Consider the following 22109-nt stretch of genomic DNA (forward strand, 5'->3'; position numbering starts at 1 on the left):
TCTTGTTAATGATAAACTACAAATTTACCCTAAATTACTAAAATATCAATATTTTAATGTGAGAATCGATTCTAGAACATAAATGACTGGTATCGGAGGAATCGATATTTCAGTATCGATCCGTACATCCCTACTAGCTAGCATGCAGTACGAGTTATTGCAACTGACTAAAAAGTCAGCACAACGAAAATAAACTCTACCTAAACGAAATCTGAGGAAGCACCGCCATAGCCATCACCAAACAACTGAGTAATTTTTACACACCGACCAGCATCTGGCCAATCCACCACCTTTCATTGTTTATACCGTTACAAAGAAGAAGAAAAAAAAGAAGTCACCGGGCCACCGAGCAAATGCCCAGTATGCCCGATGGCCAGGTTAACGTGCCATCAGTTAACCCGCATGCGTGCCAACTGTGGCACGCGTGCCTAGGGTTGCCGACCCCTGATTTAGTCTTTTTTTCCAATGAATCTTTCTGAGTTAACTTCAGCAATTACTTTCTCCTTCAACCTCCATCATCAAACCATCAACATGTCTTTTAGACCTTATTCCTACAAGACTGCAGTCCTGTACTACAAGCCTTCAAGCCAGCAGTAGTTAAACTGTTATTTAAAGAGCCATCTGTTGACCCAGCTGTCTTAGCTAATTACAGGCCAATCTCCAACCTTCCTTTCATAACAAGAATCCTTGAAAGAGTGGTTGTCAAACAGCTAACAGATCATCTGCAGAGGAATGGTTTATTTGAATAGTTTCAGTCAGGTTTCATAGCTCATGACAGCACAGAAACAGCTTTAGTGAAGGTTACAAATGATCTTCTTATGGCCTCTGAGAGTGGACTCGTCTCTGTGCTTGTCCTGCTAGACCTTAGTGCAGCGTTCGATACTGTTGACCATAATATTCTATTAGAACAAATAGAGCATGCTGTAGGTATTACAGGTACTGTGCTGCAGTGGTTTGAATCATATCTATCTAATAGACTCCAATTTGTTCATGTGGTGGTCCTCTTCACACTAAGGTTAATTATGGAGTTCCACAGGGTTAATGTTAATAATGTTGATAATAAAATAATAATACCATATGAACAGCTGCACAGCATCATGGGAAACAACAATAAAGCAGGCTGATGTGTTTATGATGTCACTGCAGATATTTGTGTTCTAAAACGCAGTATGGGAGGAAGTGAGCACTGAGCGTGCTCTGAAGGATGACGCTGCTTCAGAGGTCGTCGTCTTCACCCTCATTTGCTGGGACACCATGGTCTGTAACGCTGTCGCTCGAGTGTTTCATTTCATTTTTGATCGCCCACTCTGTTCCAGCCACATGATTGGCGGAAACAGTGTTGTTCTCTCATTGGCCTTCCACGCTGTCCTTTGAAACGTGGAGGAATAAGGTCTGTCAACTTTGTCATGTCTCACTTTTCTTTTGAGGAAAAGTTCCTCAATGATTTATCGTCATTTTAATCTTACACGTTGGTTCTGATCTTTTGTGACATTATCTCCTGTGACGCTCTGTGTTATACTGCGGTCACACTGTCTCTGTACCATTGCCATGGTAACATGTTGCAGGGTCCATTAATAGTAGTCTTTGTACAGAGGTTTGCTCTGGGACACAAGAAGTGTCAGTAACTGCTGCACTTCATCATTATTATCTTCAACAGACCAGCTGTTCCCATATGGGTGGGGCTTCAGGTGTGGGTGGGGCTTTTGAGTGGTGGTTCTCATGTTTATGCAGATGTTTTGTGCTGCAGATCAGTAAGCTTATTGATTACTGGCTGCTGGCATCTCTTTAATAAAACTTTATTAGTATCTAAGTTCAGGTATTGTTGTTGAGTTCAACTCCGCCTTTGAAAACACGTAAACACTCCTGTCCTTGCCCACATGCACTCTGATTGGCTGCTGTCTGTCTGCAGGTCACACTCGGGTCCAACATGGCGGCGGCGTCGTATGACCAGCTGCTGAGGCAGGTCGAGGTGTTAAAGATGGAGAACTCAAACCTGAGACAGGAGCTGCAGGACAACTCCAACCACCTGACCAAGCTGGAGACAGAGGCCTCCAACATGAAGGTGAGTGCTTATCTGAGCAGGTGCTGCTCTGTGTGCGTGCCTGTGTGTGTGTGCGTGTGTGTGTCTAATGGTTTAAATATATTGATCAGTCAGGCTCTGTAGGTGGCAGCGCTCACATCAGAAACATCAGATGTTCAAATGTTCCCTCAAACTTCCAGTTAAAACTGCAAACAGATAAGATTTAAATAAAGTTTTTTCAGTCTGTGACTCACAGCTGTTTTAAACTTTATCAATCTGTTCCAGTTCTCTTCTTGAAGTTGATTATCTGCTAAAGCTGAATTTCTGTTTGCCATAAGAGGGCGCAGTGACCACAACTCAGTGTAAAGACTGTATTAAAATGATGGCCATTAAAATTAATAAAGGCTTTTTTTTTTCTTTTTTTTAAAAACTTATCATTAGGGATGGGTACCGGTGTGTTCTGACATAAACGGTAGTAACCAGACCGAAAAGCAGCGCACATTTCGGTGCTTTTTTTTTCGGTGCTTTTTTTTTTTTTCCTGAGATGTCACACACTTTGGATTCTAGCCAATCATTTTACCTTTGCAAGTGTAGTAGGCGGGCCCAGGTACGTACGTTCTTTTAGAGCAGAGCTACAGATTAAAAACGCCCAAGGTGAAGCGGTCAGAGGTCTGGCTGTACTTCACAGCAAAAGCTGCAAACTCAGCAGCCTGCAACAAGTGCTTTAAGGTGATACTGTGCAAAGGAGGTAACTCCTCGAATCTGATGAAACACCTGGTGACGCATAGCGTTTTTTTTATAAGCTGAGAAATGCGCCGTATTTGATAGCTTGCTGCGAGACCTCACGCCGTGCACATCTACTGCGGGTGTGGTGCCTGTTATCGGACCGGAGTTAGCAACATCCCCCAAAAACACGAAGAGGAGAGTCCTGGCCCCTAGCCCTGCCAGTGTAGCAGAAATGATGACGGATGATGATGCAGCAGCAGCTGTTCTTCTCTGCGTGAGTAGCTTAATGTTGTTCATGTGTAATTTAGGTTGAGTAGGCTAACCGCGTTATTACATTAAATCAAATCAAATCAAATCAAATCACTTTTTATTGTCACATCACATGTGCAGGCACACTGGCACAGCACATGCGAGTGAAATTCTTGTGTGCGAGCCCCACAAGCAACAGAGATGTGCAAACACAACAACACAAACGAGCATTAATGCATGTAAGGTGAACTAGCAAACAGCGTCGTAGTTCCATGCGGCTGTCTTCTTGTTTGATTGCAGATACTCCTTTCACCCTGGCCAAAAAGGCTAAAATGACCAAAGAAAAAGTGGAAAACAGTTAAACATGAGAGGTTTTTGGACAAAGTTTGTGTTCTCCATTCTTTAAGCACCGGTTTGAGCACCGGCACCGTTTCAAAAGTACCGGTTTGGTACTGGTATCGGATAAAACCTAAATGATACCCATCCCTACTTATCACAGGGTGTCACATGTGTGTTCATACGTGTGGCCACGCCCCTGCTGTTGCAGTGATTAGTCAGCTGACTGCAAGAGCAAAACTTTATGCGTGTGTGTGTGTTTGTTTTGCGCTCTCTCTCTTGCTCTTTCTCTCTGCGTATGCAACCGGTGTCTCTCGCCCTAAGGCCTAGAATAGCTGCACTGCTGTTTTTGTCCAATCACGTGCTGCGGACCGGGAGAATGAGCTCGTTGTTGTTGGTCAGAATGAGGCGTCAGAGGATCTTTGGCGTGATATGGAGGAAACGGGCAGAGTGAGCACTCTGTCCTTTTAACTCTTTTTCCATCAGTTTTCTTCTTCCTGTTTGCAGCATTTTGTCCTCTTCCTCTCTTCCCTGTGATTTTACTGAACTTCGATTCTTCATATTTTTCCTGCTCCGTGGCGCTCATCCTGCACGTTTTCAGCGTGTTGGAGTTTCTCTCGTGGTCGGTCATCTTGAAGTTGGATCTTTATTGTTCATGTTTTTTGTTCTCGTTATTGTCCCGTCCTTCGTCTCCAAACACACCCTCACTTCCTACTTCCTGTTTCCCATTTCCTGGTTTGTGTCGATGAGTGAAGACGGTCAGAGTGAGTTTGGTTTCCATCATGTCTCTGTTTGAACGCTGCCGACTCATCGTGGTGAGTGATCTCTGCTTTATTCTGAAAGCGACGCGTTTTGTTCTGTGTGCTGCAGAAACAGCGTGTGAGTGTGTGAGAGAGAGTATTAGAGGGTCAGAGTAGGAACTGATTTTATCCTCTTTGTTTTCTTTCTCATTGTGAGCAGGAAGTGCTGAAGCAGCTTCAGGGCACCATAGAAGAAGAGTCTGGGGAGGCTTGTGGCTCTCAGCTGGAGCTCATTGGACGGTTAAAAGGTGAGTCTGACACATCCAGACGCAGGTCGAAGAAGAAGCAGCTCAGCATGTGCTCACTGAGTTTCCCACCCTCAGAGCTGAGTCTTGATTCGGCCGGCTTTAAGTCCCGATCCCGCCCTCTCCTAGCCCCCGGCTCCACCTCCTCATCCTCTGGAGCTCCTGTAGGAGCAGTGGGAGGCTCCGGAGCTCCAGGCCCCTCAACAAGTGCTGCCTTTCCCAGGAGAGGGCTGCCATCTGCGGGCAGAGACGGCCACGACCGCTGCCTGGAGGAGCTGGAGAAAGAGAGGTAATACTGCGTAGCAGTTAGAGCACTACAGAGTACTGAGAGTACTGTAGATACTGAGAACACAGAGAGAATACAATGGAGTAGTGAAAGTATTGAGAGTACTATGAGCATGTTTACGCTAAGCTACAAATGCACACAGTAATGCTTTAGAGGTATTACTGAGGATACTGCTGATGTAGTAGAACCTACATATATCACAGAATATCAAATGGTCAAATTGTTTTTAGCTGATGCAGAAGGTCAGACTATTCAGTTTTCTAATTGTTTCTATGTTTTATTTGCTTCATTTGTTTTTCCCGCCTATTTCTCCTGCCCTGTGATTGGCTGCTGCCCTTGGCAGGTCTCTCCTATTGGCGGAGCTGGATAAGGAGGAGAAGGAGAAGGACTGGTACTACGCTCAGCTGCAGGATCTCACCAAGAGGATCGACAGTCTGCCGCTCACTGGGAATGTAAGAACTCCTGCAACGGTGTGGGAGTGGGCTAGAGTCAAACTGGTTAATGTTAATGTGTTAATGAGGGCATCCGTGTCAGTTCTCTCTACAGACAGACTTAAATCGCCGTCAGCTTGAGTATGATGCCCATCAGCTGCGAACAGCGATGGAGAAGCAGCTGGGCTCCTGTAAGGAGATGGAGAGGAGAGCTCAGGTAGGAGGAGCTCACCTGCGTCTGTACCCGTATCTGTAAATGTGTTTTGACACCTGTACTCTGTGTTTCAGACTCGCGTGGCTCGGATACAGCAGATAGAGAAAGACATCCTGCGGCTCGGGGCCCGGCTGCAGGTAACCTCACCTGTAAGGATCATATGCAAACACCTCACCTTACACGCTCATCTGTTACCCAGCCTGCGCCTCACTTTCTCTCCTTTCTCTCCAGGTTGAAGGTGCTCAGGGGGCGAGCGAAAGCAGCGGATTGGCTGGGGCGCAGGTGAGCAACTCGTCATGTAACATCACTTGGAATCTTTACTTTGGAATCTCTTCTTTGAACCTGATTTTTAAACCGTCACTCCTGCTGCAGAGCGCAGGCACTCGTTTGGATCACGAGCCAGCCAATGAGACGAGCTATTCTGTGCCTCGACGAATCACCAGCCATCTGGGAACCAAAGTAAGTCTCCTTGACAACAAAACTGCTTCACCTGCGTACCGTTTAACAGTGTCTCACATGCGGGGTACACCTGTGTCACCCCTGGCAGGTGGAGATGGTGTACAGCCTGCTGTCCATGCTGGGGACACACGATAAGGACGACATGTCACGGACGCTGCTCGCCATGTCAAGCTCACAGGACTCGTGCATTGCTATGCGTCAGTCTGGCTGTCTGCCGCTGCTCATTCAGCTGCTGCATGGCAACGACAAGGACTCCTTGTTGCTAGGTAACGGTCAAGTCGTTCAGTAGTGATACATATGCCTGTTGTCATGTGACCTCACTCGTTTTCTTGTGTTGCCTAGGTAACTCCCGTGGCAGTAAGGAGGCGCGCGCACGGGCGTCAGCGGCGCTCCACAACATTGTGCACAGTCAGCCGGACGATAAGAGAGGGCGGCGAGAGATCAGAGTGCTCCACCTGTTGGAGCAGGTGCGCCATTACTGCGAGGCATGCTGGACCTGGCAGGAGAATCATGAGAGGGGTGTCGACCAGGAGGACAACCCCAGTGAGTGAAGTCACACACGTGCCCACCAGTGAGCAGTCAGCAGATGTTATGTGTGTAATGTGTGTGTGTCTTCTCAGTGCCGTCCCCTGTGGAGCATCAGATTTGTCCAGCCGTCTGTGTCCTCATGAAGCTGTCCTTTGACGAAGAGCATCGGCACGCCATGAACGAGCTCGGTGGGTTTCTCTGGGTTTGCCTCCCTGTTTCCCGCTCCGTCTCATTTCCTGAACCGTCTTTCCTGCTCCTTGCTTCCTGTTTCCTGTTGCTCACACTGGGGTGTTCTGTCCCTGCAGGCGGTCTGCAGGCGGTGGCGGAGCTGCTACAGGTGGACTGCGAGATGTTCGGTCTGAGCAGCGATCACTACAGCATCACTCTGCGGCGATACGCTGGCATGGCACTCACCAATCTCACCTTTGGAGATGTAGCCAATAAGGTAAGAGGAACTTAATTTACTTTTTCGACTGATTAACCAATCAGATGAAAGGAAGATGATGACCCTCGTGTTGTATTTTTTTTTTCAGGCCACTTTGTGCTCTATGAAGGGCTGCATGCGAGCAATGGTCGCTCAGCTCAAGTCTGAGAGTGAAGACCTGCAGCAGGTAAGCACACATGGCTCCACCGCCAACCCATTATGTCACAGCGTTAGGGCTGCTCAATTAATCGAATTTTAATCACGATTACGATCTGGGCTTTCAACGATCATTAAAAATGACTGAGCCGATTATTAGCCCCTCCCTAATTTATCCGCGACACCTTAAAGGCCGGTCCGTGAAAATATTGTTGGGCATAAACTGGTCCGTGGCGCAAAAAAGGTTGGAGACCGCTGATTAAGAGGACCCGAGGGAAGCTCGGAAAGCTAAGCAGAAGTTATTTGGAGAGTGACTGCTGTTGGTTGAAAAGAGAGGTAAAAAAAAAAAACTTCAGTGGTGTTGCACACTATTTTATATTATTTTTTAAAGTCATTGTTAACCCTTTAAAGCCGGTCAGAGCAGTAAGCTCCGTTTTGCGTAACTATTGTTAAATCCCTGTAGAACCTGAACCGTGTAAGCTAGCGCAATAATTTGTTTTGCATATGAAACCGGAGGAGTTGTACTTACATCTGATGCCATCAGCTTGTCCTCGGTCACGGTTTCGTTCCACATATAGCTTTGCAAAAACTGCATAAAAAGCGCTTGCAGGAACAAAAACATAATATTCCAGAAACACGCTTCGCCGTTCCTATCAGCTGTTCGTAACACTTCCCACAGTGAAATGATGCACCTGCTGTTTTCTTTGCAAATTTGCATCATAGGATTGTTTTTTGTTTTTCCTGCAGTATATAAAAATTGCTGTATCTCCAAAATAAAACTATGAAGACACTCAAAATAAATTTCCTGTGGTGGGAAACTATTTTTTGCAACTTTATTGTATTTAAAGTTTTGAGGGATAAGCCTCTTAAATTTCTCCAAGTAGAAATATATGTAAACAAAACAAAAGCGATTTTCAATTTTTTTTGTAGTTTATTGCACTTTTTTGCAATTTATGTAATTACTATGGACTTAATGCATACATATTATTAAAATATGGGCTATAACAGTTGTATTGATGTATAGCAACTTGAAATGCTCCCACAAATGGCACTACAGCATGTAAAAAAAATAATATAAGCTCTGGTGGACTTGGTTCTATAGTAGGTCTTAAAGGGTTAAATAAATATCGTCAAATAATCGTGATCTCAATTTCAGTGAAAATAATCGTGATTATCATTTTTGCCATAATCCAGCAGCCCTACACAGCGTCCACCTGTCCTTTAGAAAGATTTGTTAAGTGACCCCTTGCTGTGATTCACTGTTTCAGGTGATAGCTAGCGTGCTGAGGAACCTGTCCTGGCGTGCTGATGTTAACAGTAAGAAGACGCTACGTGAGGTCGGCAGTGTCCGAGCGCTGATGGGCTGCGCTCTCGAGGTGCAGAAGGTAAACGTTCTGTTCTTCTCCTGTTAATGTATCTACACTAAGCATGCTCTGAAACCATTTCTTCTTCCTGTCCTTCTACAGGAGTCGACGCTGAAGTCTGTACTGAGTGCGCTCTGGAACCTGTCGGCTCACTGCACAGAGAATAAGGCTGATATCTGCGCTGTGGACGGTGCTCTGGCGTTTTTGGTGGGGACACTGACGCATCGCAGCCACACCAACACACTCGCCATAATTGAAAGTGGTGGTGGCATCCTGCGAAACGTCTCAAGCCTTATCGCCACCAACGAGGCGCACAGGTAAAGTAAACTTGGGTAAACAAAGCGTTGGATATGAACTTGCACTGTCTCTCTGACTATTCTCCCTGTTCTTGTCCTGCAGGCAGATCCTACGGGAACATGGCTGCCTGCCAACGCTGCTGCAGCACCTGAAGTCTCACAGCCTGACCATTGTGTCCAACGCCTGTGGCACGCTCTGGAACCTCTCTGCCCGCGACACCAAAGACCAGGAGGCCCTCTGGGAGCTGGGCGCCGTGGGCATGCTGCGCAACCTCATCCATTCACGCCATAAAATGATCGCCATGGGCAGTGCCGCTGCGCTGCGTAACCTGATGGCCAACCGCCCAGCACGCTACAAGGATGCCAGCGTGGTGTCTCCTGGTGCAGGCGCCCCATCACTACAGGCCCGTAAACAGAAAGCTTTATTCGAGGAGCTGGATGCACAACAGCTGTCGGAGACCTTCGACAACATCGACAACCTGAGCCCCAAGGCGGCGCACAGGAAGGGGCGGGGCTGTAATGGTGCCACAGGAGGAGCAGGCAGCGTCACGCGCTCATATACCAACACGCCGGTGCTATCGAGCCCAAAGAATGGAGACGGATCAAAGAGGGCAAGCGAGGAAGCAGCATACACTCGCTCAGTGTTCCCGCCCAGCGTGCGGGCGTCCAGCGACAGCCTTAACAGTGTGACGAGCGCTGATGGTTACGGCAACCGTGGGAAGACCAAACCGTCCTCTGAACCCTTCTACTCGTCAGACGAGAGCAGCGCTAACAAGTGTTGTGTCTACAGGAAGTACCCAGCTGATCTGGCCCATAAGATACGCAGCGCCAACCACATGGCGGACGATGACGGCGGAGAGCTGGACACGCCCATAAACTATAGCCTCAAGTACTCTGACGAACAGCTGAACTCTGGGCGCCAGAGCCCTAATCATCGCGGCGCCATTGAGAGCGATGATGACAGTGAGCAGGACGCCAGACTGAGGAGGAACGACGGCAGTGATTCAGCAGCCGGTAGCGGGCACATGGCAGCAGTTTCGCCTCCACGCTATGTCGTTGTCACAGCAACATCGAATTATGGTACAGAGTCTACGACCGAGCAGCCAATCGACTACAGCTTAAAGTACGGCACTGATGCCACACGTAAAAAGCTCTTCAAACCAGAGGAGACCGCCTCCTCCTCTATTCCACCACCCCCATCAAACTCTGCCAGCAAGCTCCGCCCACCACCTCCTCCCAGCACCCGGGGGGCGCCAAAAAGCAACCAGGAGTCGACACAGACATACTGCGTAGAGGACACACCCATCTGCTTCTCCAGAGGCAGTTCGCTATCCTCGCTGTCCTCTGAAGAGGAGGAAGACGGTGATGTCATAACAAGAAAGAGGAAAGGGGGGAGCGGCGGCGGTATCGACTACCCGACACTCCCTGTCAGTGAGAAGGACGCACATGAGCAGCAGCAGCGAAAAGAGGCTGAGAGCCAGACCACTGCTGCACCATCCACACGGGGGCGCCGTAGCCACCACCACCACCATAGCCATCATCATCACCACCATCACCATGTGAGTTCATCAGGCGCAAGGACTCCTAAGAGCCCGCCGGAGCAGCCGTACGCTCAGGAGACACCGCTGATGTTCAGCCGCTGCACGTCCGTCAGCTCGCTCGAGAGCTTTTCCACCTCCTCCATTGCCAGCTCCGTGCGTTCCAGCGAGCCCTCCAGCGGCATGCCGAGCGGCGTGGTGAGCCCCAGTGACCTGCCCGACAGCCCAGGTCAGACCATGCCACCAAGCCGTGCCAAGACACCACCACCGCCGCAGAAGACGAAGGAGGAGGAAAAGGCCAAGAAGAAGGATGAGGAGGAAAGCAGTGCCGACGTACTGCTGCACTTTGCCACCGAGAGCACGCCGCATGGCTTCTCCCGTGCCTCCAGTCTGAGCGCACTCAGTCTGGATGAGCCCTACATTCCCGCGGAGATGAAAAAGAAGAAAGAGGAGGATGAGGGTGGGGTTGAGGAGAGGAAGGAAGAGCCTCCTAAACCCATCCTTGATGAATCAGATGATGACGATGACATTGAGATCCTGGAGGCATGTATCAACATGGCCATGCCCAAATCATCACGGAAACCAAAGAAGCAGCAGCAAGCAGCACCACGGAAACCAAGCCAGCTTCCTGTCTACAAAATCCTCTCACCTCAAAGCCGTGCCCAACCGCAGCCCAGGAAGGACATGCCGCCGCCGGAGGAGGTGCCCAGAGTTTACTGTGTGGAGGGAACGCCGCTCAACTTCTCCACTGCCACGTCTCTTAGTGATCTGACCATTGACTCCCCACCCAATGAGCAGATGGGAGCGGGCCTCGTACCTGTAGCCCAACCCACCTCTGCCCCTAGGAGAAGGGCAGGGTTTCCTGAGGGCGAGAACGGAGATGACATTCTTGCCGAGTGCATTAGTGCTGCCATGCCCAAAGCCAAACCCAGGAAGCCTGTCAGAGCAGCGGCAAACAGCGAGCACTTGCAAACCCCGCCTTTACCGCCTCCTCTCCCTCCAACGGCCCCGTCTCCCCTTGGCCCGCAGCAGCAGAAGAAGAAGCCAACATCGCCTGTGAAGCCGATGCCTCAGCGGGCGCTGTATGGCGTCACCACAACAGCAGCTGCAAAAGCAAAGCCGGGATTCGCATTTGACTCGCCGCGCCACTACACGCCGATTGAAGGAACGCCATGCTGCTTCTCACGCAATGACTCACTGAGCTCGCTGGACTTTGATGAAGAGGATGGCGGCGAGAAGGACGAAGAAGAAAAGAAGGCAAAAGAAGAAGAAGGCAGGAAGAAGAAGCAGCAGACAGCTGCCGTTTTTCCACGCACAAAACCACCGACCAATCAGACGGCCACGGACGAGAAGCAGAAGTTCGCTATTGAGGACACGCCCGTATGCTTCTCCAGGAACTCCTCGCTGAGCTCACTGAGCGACATCGACCAGGAGAACAACAACAAGGAGTTTGCCCCACCCCCGCCGGAGCAGCAAGACAAAGGCAAAGAGGGGGCAAAGTCTCCACCCCCTCCAGCAGAGGTGTGTCTAGATACTTGAGTAAAGTACTTAGAGCAGAGAGTACATAGAGTAGTACTCAGTGTAGAGAGTACACAGAGTAAGGCGTAATTAGTGTAGTGTGTACTGTTTACCTTGTTTACTTGTTACTTTGTTACTTCCTGGTGGAGTTACAGTTTTGCTTCACAGAAATGTATCAGTCTTGTGACAGATGTCCCTCTGTGCTCCTCTATCCCTGATAGGTGGAGTCAAAGCCTCGCCCCCCTGCGGCCACTGGCTATGCACCTAAAGCCTTTCATGTTGAGGACACGCCCGTGTGCTTCTCCAGGAACTCCTCGCTGAGCTCACTGAGCATAGACTCGGAGGACGACTTGCTGCAGGAGTGCATCAGTTCCGCCATGCCCAAGAAGAAAAAGAAAACCACCACCCTCCCTGTACCCGCCCCGCCTCTATCTGTCTCCAAAGCTGAAGATGGCATTCTGGCTGAGGAGGAGCCTTCAGATGCACCAAGGAGCCCTGCCTCTCCAGATTCAGAGTCCTTTGATTGGAAGGCCATCCAAGAAGGTGCCAACTCCATCGTCAGCAGCTTGAATGCCGCTGCCGCTGCTTCCTCACTCTCCCGCCAGCCATCATCAGACTCTGACTCGGTCCTGTCGTTGAAATCTGTCGGCTCGCCCTTCCACCTTACAACAGCTAATAACAACGAAGAGGAGGAGGAACCAGAGGAGAAGACAAAGCGAGGCGCGACGATCCTGAAGCCTGGTGAGCGCAGCACGCTGGAGGCCAAGAAGAAGAGAGAGGAGGAGGAGGAGGAGGAGGAAGCGAAGGCTTTGAGGGGCGGGAAGAAGGTGTACAGGAGTCTGATCACTGGAAAGCCAAGAGCGGAGCCGGCAGCCAGGGGGCGGAGCAAGCCCCGAGCAGCTGCTGTGGCCAAAGCTCCTGGAGGCAGCGATGTAGATCGAGTGGGCGGGTCCTCTCGGGACTCCACCCCATCTCGCTCCACCCCAGCACCCAGTCAGAAAGGAGGGAAGCTCTCGCAGCTGCCACGCACGGCTTCTCCAGGAAGTGCATCATCATCCTCTGCATCCAGGACCACTAAACCCACCACAACCCCGAAGAGTGGTGGTGGCATCCCGAGAAGCGAGTCCACATCGAGAGTCAGTGGCTCCACTGCCGCCAAGAAGCAAAAGGCGGAGCCTGAGAAGCCGGCACTCGTAAGGCAGTCAACCTTTATCAAAGAAGCTCCGAGCCCGACACTGAAGAGGAAGCTGGAGGAGACTGCAGTGGCAGCCGCTCTCGAGTCGCCATCCAGCCCAGACTCGCCACTACCTTCAACTGCCAGGAGAAACGACGTCAACCGTTCACACTCTGAAAGCCCGTCACGCCCACAGGAAGTGACATCATCTCGCTTCAGCCGCACCGGCACCTGGAAACGGGAAAACAGCAGCGGGGGAGGCGGAGCCAGCAGCGGGAAACACTCAACCTCTCTGCCGCGCGTCGGCACCTGGAAAAGAACGGGAAGCTCATCGTCCGTGCTGTCAGCATCCTCCGAGTCCAGCGAGAAGGGACGGAGTGAGGAGGAGAGTGCCATGAGATTGAAGGGAACGTGGAGAAAGGCAAAGAGCAGCGGCGACCCATTCAGCAACCGAGGCTTCGCCGACAAGTCCGAAGACGTGTGGGTCCGGCTGGAGGACTGCCCTGTCAACAACCCCCGCTCCTCCTCCTCCTGCTCTGCCCGCTCGCCTACTGCCATCAATGCCCCACCCATCATCGACAGCCCCGCTCCCTCCAAGATCCCGTCTTCCTCCTCCTCTTCCTCCTCTAACCTTAACCTGCGCCGCAGCTGCGAGAGCCTTGACGAAAAGCCAGCGCCGATCGAGAGCCGGCCGCAACAGCCGCCGCACCAGCAGCAGCGCGCTCAGCAGCGCAGCGGTGCCGTTGCGGCCCGAGTCAGCCCCTTCAACTACACGCCAAGCCCAAGGAAGAGCAGTGCTGAAGGCACAGCACCCACTACCACCACATCATCTTCCACTACCCCTACGCGGCCCTCCCTTATCCCCACCCCAATCACGAAGAAACGCGAGCCAAAGGGAGGCGAGGGTGGTGGCAGCAGTGGGGGCGGTGGCAGCAGTGGGGGCGGTGGCGAACGCGGCTCATACATCGTGACATCTGTGTAAATATGCAAGACCAACAGGAAATGTTTATGAGATGAACTGTACAGAAAGTGAGTGTATTTAAGTGCTGTGCCCACCCCCTCACCTGCTCCTCTCTCCTGATTGGCTGCTGCCAGCTGTCCATCAACTCAAAGAAACTCTAACATGAACTTTTTATGTTTTTATACCACTAAAGATGTGTAGCGCTTAGCTCTGCCCCCTGCCTTACCCTGCATGGCCCCACCCCCCTAACATGACAGTAACCATGGACACTGATGATGATGATGTTGATAATTCAGCGCCTTTGATAGTTTTTCATGTTTTTTGAGTTTGGTTCTGAACAGAACAGTTGGATCCAACCAATTAGTGAGCCCCCTCTCAGCTTCTGACCAATCACATTCAGTGTCTTTGAGTCAGTCAGAGACCCGCCCTTCAGTTGGTCATCTGTTCTGTCAGAACCTCTCTTCTTCTTTGGAAGTCTGCTGCTGACTCGAATACCTGACCCACCTGAGACGGTTGACGAGGCTTGGCAGAAGACTTTCTGTGTGTCGCCATGGAAACAGATAACACTGTAAACCGTAAGTTATTGCTGTAAACTGAACTGAAGCACATAATTTAAATGAGCAGATTTTTGGTTCTTGATTTTAAATCTGAACATTAAACGAATGCAACACGATACCAGCTTTCTGTTTTTACTGATCCACTTCCTGTCTGCTGTCTGATTTCATGTGACAACATAAATCTGCTGCTCTCTGTGGCTCTGTCAATAAAGTTTGAAACACTGGTGTGACCTTGGGGGCTGACCTGTTTTATTGCAGCTTTAAACAGGAGGTAATGAAGACGATTATAGCCAATCACATTTGACATCTTAGGTGCAGAAAGTTGGTCTCGTGATCATTACAAACTTTATTTATAAAACCTGTAAAAAACATCAAAAAAGTTGATGTGAACCGAGAGTGAGGAAATCATCTGAATGCTATCCAGAATATCCAGACTACAGGGAGACCCCCCCTGTATTCTGGATAGTATAAGTCAAGCTGAGTCGGCTGGTGGGATTGGGCACTGTATAAATATAATTGAATCGATGATGATGAAACGTGTTGGTGATTTTAATGTGTGTCGCGGTTTGGAGCTGATCTGTGGATGAACAGGAAGGTTTAACTTTCACTGGATGTGAGAAGTGAAGGAAAATCTGAGTGAGGCTTAGACTGAGTAGTCTTTAAACAGCCATTCAGCTGCTGTGCTGCGTAAACACCCTGCTGAATAAAGAAACTCAGTCACACAAATGTGTAAAGCAGCAGGTGATGGCGTCTGCAATCTTGGAGAAAGCTTTAGGTAGGTCCTTAAAATCAAAGCAAAAACATTGAGGATTCTTCAGGTCAGATCCAACAAATACTGTTTCATCCAATGAGAATCGTCTGCTCTGAAGGTTTGACTGGAACACTGCTGCCTCTTTTTACCGTTTAATGTGTTTCATTAATGTTCATGTTTCCTCCATTTGTCTCCTCCTGGACTCAAACAACAGGAGCAGCTCTGGGTTCAGAGGAGCTTCTCTGAAATCATTCAAATCTCTGAGGTAAAACTCAGTGAAGCCACTGCTTCAGCCCCTGATCATCTCCTCCAGCTGCAGGCCCTCCAGATTTTCACCAGAAAGTCAATACTTGCTGCGAGTGCTCCTCATCCTTCAGCTGAGCTCTCTGAGCAGCTCTCCGTCATCTCTGTGAGGGTCTCCCACTGTAGTTTCTTGAAGGGCATTCAAAGCTGTTGTTTGGATGTTTCTGCCTTATGTTGTGTGCTCTGTCAGGATGATCCCACACTGAACTTTTACTCACAGGTCAAAGTTCAGAGGTCAGGTACAAGGACTGGTTTGAACACATGTCAAAAAAAGCCAAGGAAGAATTTTAAACTTTCAGAAAGCAGGATAACTTTTGCTCAAGGGCACTTTTAAAATAACCAGAAGGTCTGACTCAAGACTTTTGCACACTACTGCGCAAACATCAGAATCAATAATTAATATACATCCCCATCAGTTTTCTCTTCTCCGCGCTCTTATTTTGACACACTTCACAGGAAATGAGTATGTACATACGTATGCCGTCACTTCAGGCCCGTACCTTCGTCCCCACTTACCGCTGTTTCTGTCTCAGGTGATGGACGCTCAGAAGGTAAGAGTGTGATCAATCGGTGATCAATCGAGCAGTGAGTGAAAGTTAGGGGAGTGAGGGGCCGGACGTGGTGGAGGGAGAGGTGCAAGGAAATGGAAGCAGAGGAGGGGGGATTAGCTGCTAGCGGTTAGCGGTTAGCTTCTCTTTCTCTGGTGGACCGAGCTTCAGTGAGAACAAGAGCTGTGCATTATAACATACTGATCAGCCGGCGAGTACAGGTGGGGGTCACATGACCTTTAGCGTCTTCAGACTTTGGGGTCACAATGAACCCTCCAAGTTTCAAAATAAAACCCGTACATCCGAAGTAATTTTCATAGTAAAATACCTCATTCCTGTTCAAATGTGCTTTACTGAGTTTCTAAAAACATACGCGTTACAAAAGCGTGAAATTACAGTTCAGTATCAGTGCACAGCCAACAAAATGTACATGTCAATCATTCAATCAATAGTCAGTCAGTTCATTCTTAGAGCATCATCATCTCAGGGCTACCAGGTGAAGCTTCGATCTGTGCTTTCACCTTTTATTTTGGTTCAGTGTGTCCAGACTTCCTGCCAGACTTCCGTTGAGTCTTTAACCAATGAGAGCGCCATCTGAAGGTCGGACAGCTGCAGTTCTAACAGGTGGAGTAGGCAGGTGTGTGCGGGCCAGAGACTGGCAGGATGGTGATGGTTGTATTCACCTCAGCTAGGATGCCAAGCCTTCTTTGGTCCATTATGGTCTACGGAGGCAGATCCTGGTCGAGGTGTTTAACCCGCCTTCTGAGCCGATGCTCTCGTCTGATTGGTCTCTGTCAGGTGTGGAATCAGGGAGGAAGATGAGGAAGAGGAGCTCTGTGTGTCTCGCTGTCTCTGCTCTAACAGTTTTGTGATTACTTAGTGCTGCTTAAGGCTTCACCAACATGGAGGAAGGTGCTGTAAAAAATAGTTTATTTTTTAAATGTTTGTTTGTAAACAGGAAGCTCTGCGCAGGATTATCAGCACATTGGCCAGTAAGAACGAGGAGCTCCAAAACTTCCTGGAAGCAGTTGATCACACGCTGACGGGCCTGCAGGTCAGCTCATTAATCAGCTGAATTAACAAAGGGAAGGGCTTAGGTGGATGGGACAAGAGAAACTAAAGGAAAAATAACTAAAGTTAACTTTGCTAAATCAGGAGGAGTCATGCAAGGTGATGTCAGACTTGGAGGCAGAGTTGGAGAAGCTAAACTCTGCCCTGGAGGAGAAGGGGGCGGAGCTCCGTTACATAATCAAAGAAGAGAAGCAAAGAAAGGAGGCGGAGCTTCAGGTAGAAACTTTATTTTTTAATGAATTATTTTTATCTGGAGCACTTTATTTTTTAGTATATTATTTAGTTTTACATATTTATTTACTCATTGTTTTTAAAGTGATTTTTTCTACTTTGCAAATAAATAATATTTTACATTTAATGTATATACATTCATAAATATTTTTTATATCTATTCATTGGCAGCACTTTATTTGTTTCCATTTTTTATTTTTGAAGCTATTGATTGCTTGACTGGGTTGTTTTCTGCATGGTGTTTCAGAAGCAGCTGTCAGAGGGCAAGTTTGCTCTGGTCTCTTGCGAGGAGCTTCTTGACTTTGCAAATCAAACACTTACGATCAACACTGAAGAAGAATTTCTCGCGGTGAGGCGTGATGAAGACAAGGAAGATGATGTCATCAGTTCATTTAAAAAAAACTAAAAATGTTTTTTTGTTTTGTTTTCAGGCAGCAAAACAAATCAAAGAACGGTATGTCTGATTTGTTTAATGTGTAAAGCTGTGTAATGTGTGTTTTCATTGTCATTTCATTTCATTTGATGATATCAGATGTTTGTTTTTGTTTGTTTGTTTACAATGTTTCTTTTTGATATCATTGATTCTTCTGAATCTTTTCAAACTAACAAACCACTTACTGAAGCTCTCCAATGATTTGCATACAAACTCCGCCCCAACCTTTCTAACCCCATCCCTAAATACTAACACCTAACCCACCCCACTCCATTGGGATCCGCCCCAACACTGTTACTAGGGTAACAATGGCGCCGGCGTTCCGCCTAACCACTCGCCCTGCGGTGTCAGACAACATGTCACAATTTACTGTGGACTTCAGTGCAGAGAGGGCGGGGCTTCAACGACTTCACTTTCTGCCAGGTCAGTTGACGCAAACAGTTCAGGTGGTTGTTCTGTGAGGTCAGAGGTCACATGTTTTTCTTGTTTCTCAGTGCCGAGAGCTCCACAGATCGATGCCTCCAGTTGTGTAGTCCGTGACAACACCATCACGGTCACCTGGCGACCGCCCGGTGAGGCAGACAGTGGTGGCGATAGCAGCAGCAGACCAATCGAACGTTACGACCTAGAGTACCGAAAAACGGACCGTGACAGCACACTGAGAGTGGCAGGAGAGGCATGCTGGGAGAAAGTCTGTGACATTATCGAACCTCAGGTCACCATCTCAGGTAAAAGGTCAGAGGTCATTATTGCATGGCTACAGCATCATTGAGTTTAAACCAATTTCTGCATTTCAGGTTTGAAGTTCGATTCGCGTTTCATTGCCATTCGAGTCCGAGCTAGAAACAAAGCGGCAGCTGGCGAGTTCTCAGAGCCTATCGCCATAGAAACAACAGGTGAGCACACGACGTGGAATATTTAACTGTGTTTGAGGGGCGGAGCCTCAGATAATGATGACGCCTTGTTTTCCATGTTTTTGTCTGCAGCGTATAACTTCAGCTTCGACGCTTCAACAGCGCACGCTGAGCTCAAGGTTCAGGGTGACACGGTGACCTGGGAGCCTCAGGGGGTCAAAGGTCATGATCCTCGCCTGCGAGGCAAAGAGAACAAAAGCAGGTGAGGACAGCTGTTAGTGATGAGGCCGTTGTGTTTTTTAATACACCTGAATGTATCTTAGAAGCACGGTAAAGTTCATCGCTCACAGTATTGTGAAATGCACAGGCTTTTATTGTGAAAGAGAAAGAACAGGAAGATGCACTTTTCTCACCTGTAGAGTGACACACCTGTGCTGGTCAGGTAACGACAGCAGGAGGTGCTCTTAATTCCCTGAAAAAGCTGGTTGGGCCACATCACTTTTTTTGCTGATTTTTCGTATCTCCCTCTGTGACTGGACGCCGCCAAGCTGTACATCATCACTAACTGTTTGTCATTTTATCTCTGACCTCCTAAATAAACATGCTGGCCCTGCCGGAATGGGTCAGCTGATTCAAGAGAATTGTAGAGTCAGGAGGCCACACCTCCTCATTACACATTTACTGATCAGCTGACTCATTCAGAGGTGAGATCGTGATGAGATCACAGCGGCTACCTGTCTCACCAGTTCACACGTGCCTCAGTAAATAACCTTTAACCTTTTTATCCCTCCTCAGTCTCCGTGCTGCTTCCTCTCCAACTTGCTCAGGTAGAAACAATCATGGCTGAGTGGTTTCCTAGCAACCAATCACTCTCTCCATTTGCCATTTTCACATCACTGCTGACATCACATCAGCGTTTAATTTCCTGTTTTAATTAAAAAGTTCATGTTTGGTTTTATTTCAAAATAAAGGCTTAACATGTTTAAAGGAAATGATGTCGTAACATAAACTTTTCTTCCATCATGTAACAAATGAAATGTTTTTGTCACGCTCATCTTCCTCTCTGCTGCATCATGCTTTGGCACAACCTCATTGGCTGTTTCACCTTGCCGTTTCATTCCCGCTATGCTGTTGACATTTATTAACATTTTTTTTTGTGTTTACCTCAGCAGCCGGAGCGCCACGCCATCACCCAATAAAACGGCTGCAAGTCGAGGAGGACGCGATCGATTTGCTGGGGAGTCATACACAGTGCTGGGTAGTAATACTGCACTCTTATTGCAGTACTAATACTGTAGTAACACTAAAGTGAATGTCTTTAAGATGTCAGAATTTAAAAAAAAAAAGTTGATTTAATAACAACTTGGATTTAATGATTTGACATTGAAATTTTATTCATTTTTTAAAATAATTTTTAATAATACAAGTTAAAAGATTTCTAATTTTAAAAATTAAAAAGAAATTCCTTCCTGGTCTCCTAGGTGACGAGGAGATGACTAATGGTTGTCACTACTGGGAGCTCCGCCCCCTGGCTGACTGGAAATCATTCAGTGTAGGGGTGGCCTATCGGGGCAGCCTGGGACGCTTTGACCAATTAGGGAAGGGCACCGGTTCGTGGTGTCTCCACGCCAGCCAATGGCTGCAGAGCTCTCTTGCCGCAAAGCACAACAACCGAGCAAAGACACTGGATTGGCCATTACCTCACCGAATCGGAATCTACTGTGACTATGACAACGGTCCGAAAAACAAAGAGTATTTTCAACTTCCTGGTTGCTCATTGACAGTGTGTTTGTTTTTTTGTTTGTTTTTGTTTCTGAATTGACTTCCTGTTTGTTTCAGGTGATTTGTTGTTTATTGATGTAGATCATCTTCGTCTTGTTCACGCCTTCAAAACAAAGTTCAGCCAGCCGCTTGTCCCCGCCTTCACCGTGAGTACTATAACAGTAACACTACAGTAATAGTACAGTAATACTGTACAGTCACGGTTAAGTAACGGTACACTGACAGTATCACAGTACTCTCAATATATTACAGGACATACTCTGCATGTATTAAAGTGCTAACTGCTGTAAAACTGTGCCTTAGGTTTGGTGTGGTGGTATCACCATAGCGACAGGTCTTCAGGTGCCGAGCTTTATGGGAAATTTCCTGACAACCAATCGGAGCCTCAGCAGCCTTTCCCCGTGATCGACTGATGAGTGGTTTTATTTTAAGTCATATCATTGCTGTTTGTAATTCTTAAAATCAATAAGTTTCTATCAGATTTATTGCTATTGAGCATCAATTTTACAACAGTTTTTACTCTACTGTGAGGCTTTTATTGTGAAAGTCTGGAACTGAAGCCATAGTATGTAGCTGTGGATTTTCCTTTGAAAACTGCACCTAGATGTAATTTATTTTCAAGTTCTCTGTTTGTCGTGTAAGATACCATTATTCTGAAAGAGTGGACTAGAGACAGTGCTGCACATTGCTACTAAACTTTATTTTGAAACTTCTTATTCTGACCACATGACTGACTTTTATTGTGAAGGAACCAGGGTATAAGATTTTATGAAATCATTGATTAAAAAGTGAATTTATTGATCTGACCAGAATCAATGTTTTCTGTCAATGAACACAGTTTGAAAAATAAAAGCACACAGAAAATGCTCGGTGATCCCATCAAAATAAAACATGAATAATTTACAGAATCTTTTTACAGTGTAACACCACCCAGCAGCCAATCAGGAGAGAGAAAGTGTGACATCAGCCGTTTGGGACAAATTAAAATAATTAAGGATTATTGATCTGAAGCTCCTCTTCATCACTTCTCCTCAGACAATCCTCTGTGCTCGTCTTTGTCTTGCCTCTTCTTCGCCTCCTCTGCCTTCCTCCTGCAGACCTCATAGAGGCGAAAGGCAGCAAAGGCGGTGGCGAGCAGACAGGCAGCTCCCAGGATTGACCACCAGCTGAAGGAGGAGGAGGAGGCTCCCTGCAGAGAGGAAGGGGAGGACTGCGTGAGCAGGAGGTCACGTTGGACCCAAAATCAAAAGTCTGACGGTTACCTTGATGAAGCTATAGACTCCAAAACACAGGAGGATGATCACAGCAAGGATCTGAATGCAGACGGGAGGACTGGAGTCAGCTGCCATGATTGGTCCTTTTGTTAAATGTCACAAGCCAATCAGAACACCCGATTTCAGATTTAAAATCAATTTTTAACTTTACCTCTGTTTGTTTATAAAGTCTTTTATTGTAAAACAAAAAATCCTGAAGTATGCCTTTATCCTGTGAAGTCACAGGATAAAAAAAAAAAGTTAAAGGTAAAAATATGAAAACATTTATATCAATAGAAATAACAGAATTAAAAATCAAACTGAAGAAAAAAGTCACGTAAATAAATAAACAGATTAAAAAAATCTCATTAAAAATAAGAGTGCGGTGATCTCAGTGTGAACACTGGTCTGAGCGACACAGCGCAACCGAGACGTTTTTAACAGCTACTTTAATCCCACACTGTAAAAAAATTTCACCATCAGCTGATTACACTGTAAAAACAAAAAACTGGTTAAAACTGTAAAATAAATCTCAAACATACATGTTTCTATGAATATATAGCTTTTTGTATTTAAATTAACTTTTATTTACTTTCGTACA

The 22109-nt window shown here is 47.5% G+C and overlaps 2 protein-coding genes and 1 long non-coding RNA gene across 11 annotated transcripts in view; 2 read left to right on the plus strand and 1 right to left on the minus strand.

Annotated features, from left to right (window-relative positions):
* Positions 1-14398, plus strand: part of apc (APC regulator of WNT signaling pathway) — a 31078-nt gene extending 16680 nt beyond the window's left edge. For 2 of the 6 annotated variants that reach the window (XM_085283262.1, XM_085283263.1), the window contains exons 2-17: positions 1910-2062; positions 4292-4379; positions 4455-4665; positions 5006-5114; positions 5197-5310; positions 5382-5456; positions 5539-5589; positions 5680-5766; positions 5855-6032; positions 6109-6309; positions 6387-6739; positions 6828-6905; positions 8143-8259; positions 8341-8555; positions 8638-11593; positions 11812-14398. In XM_085283262.1, the coding sequence (XP_085139388.1) occupies positions 1928-2062; positions 4292-4379; positions 4455-4665; positions 5006-5114; positions 5197-5310; positions 5382-5456; positions 5539-5589; positions 5680-5766; positions 5855-6032; positions 6109-6309; positions 6387-6739; positions 6828-6905; positions 8143-8259; positions 8341-8555; positions 8638-11593; positions 11812-13746 (6903 nt within the window). In that variant the 5' untranslated portion in view covers positions 1910-1927 and the 3' untranslated portion in view covers positions 13747-14398. The remainder of the gene's footprint in view (positions 1-1909; positions 2063-4291; positions 4380-4454; positions 4666-5005; positions 5115-5196; positions 5311-5381; positions 5457-5538; positions 5590-5679; positions 5767-5854; positions 6033-6108; positions 6310-6386; positions 6740-6827; positions 6906-8142; positions 8260-8340; positions 8556-8637; positions 11594-11811) is intronic. The other 4 variants (XM_085283264.1, XM_085283265.1, XM_085283266.1 and 1 more) reach the window with 4 other exon arrangements.
* Positions 14399-15786: 1388 nt separating this feature from the next.
* On the plus strand, positions 15787-21061 carry fsd1l (fibronectin type III and SPRY domain containing 1-like). Of its 4 annotated transcripts, none has more exons than XM_085283273.1 (13): positions 15787-15887; positions 16843-16938; positions 17040-17171; positions 17434-17535; positions 17618-17640; positions 17921-18042; positions 18114-18347; positions 18417-18515; positions 18606-18735; positions 19643-19731; positions 19955-20209; positions 20313-20401; positions 20559-21061. In XM_085283273.1, the coding sequence occupies exons 1-13, from the start codon at positions 15873-15875 to the stop codon at positions 20658-20660; spliced, it is 1488 nt and encodes a 495-aa protein (XP_085139399.1). In that variant the 5' UTR covers positions 15787-15872; the 3' UTR covers positions 20661-21061. The 4 variants fall into 4 exon arrangements, with proteins under 4 accessions (XP_085139399.1, XP_085139400.1, XP_085139396.1 ...); XM_085283274.1 differs by lacking the exon at positions 15787-15887 and adding an exon at positions 16173-16521; XM_085283270.1 differs by lacking the exon at positions 15787-15887 and adding an exon at positions 16578-16682 and having other exon boundaries at positions 19646-19731.
* Positions 21061-21995, minus strand: LOC146570309 (uncharacterized). The gene is made up of 2 exons (XR_014893453.1): positions 21518-21995; positions 21061-21444 (listed from the first exon to the last, which is right to left on the minus strand). It is a non-coding gene; the product is annotated as an uncharacterized LOC146570309 (long non-coding RNA).
* Between the last annotated feature and the right edge of the window lie 114 nt (positions 21996-22109).

The sequence above is a fragment of the Mchenga conophoros genome, linkage group LG7 (genome assembly GCF_057382185.1).
Source record: "Mchenga conophoros isolate Kocher_MC1m ecotype Shallow Benthic linkage group LG7, M_conophoros_male_GT1.1, whole genome shotgun sequence".
Classification (NCBI taxonomy): domain Eukaryota; kingdom Metazoa; phylum Chordata; class Actinopteri; order Cichliformes; family Cichlidae; genus Mchenga; species Mchenga conophoros.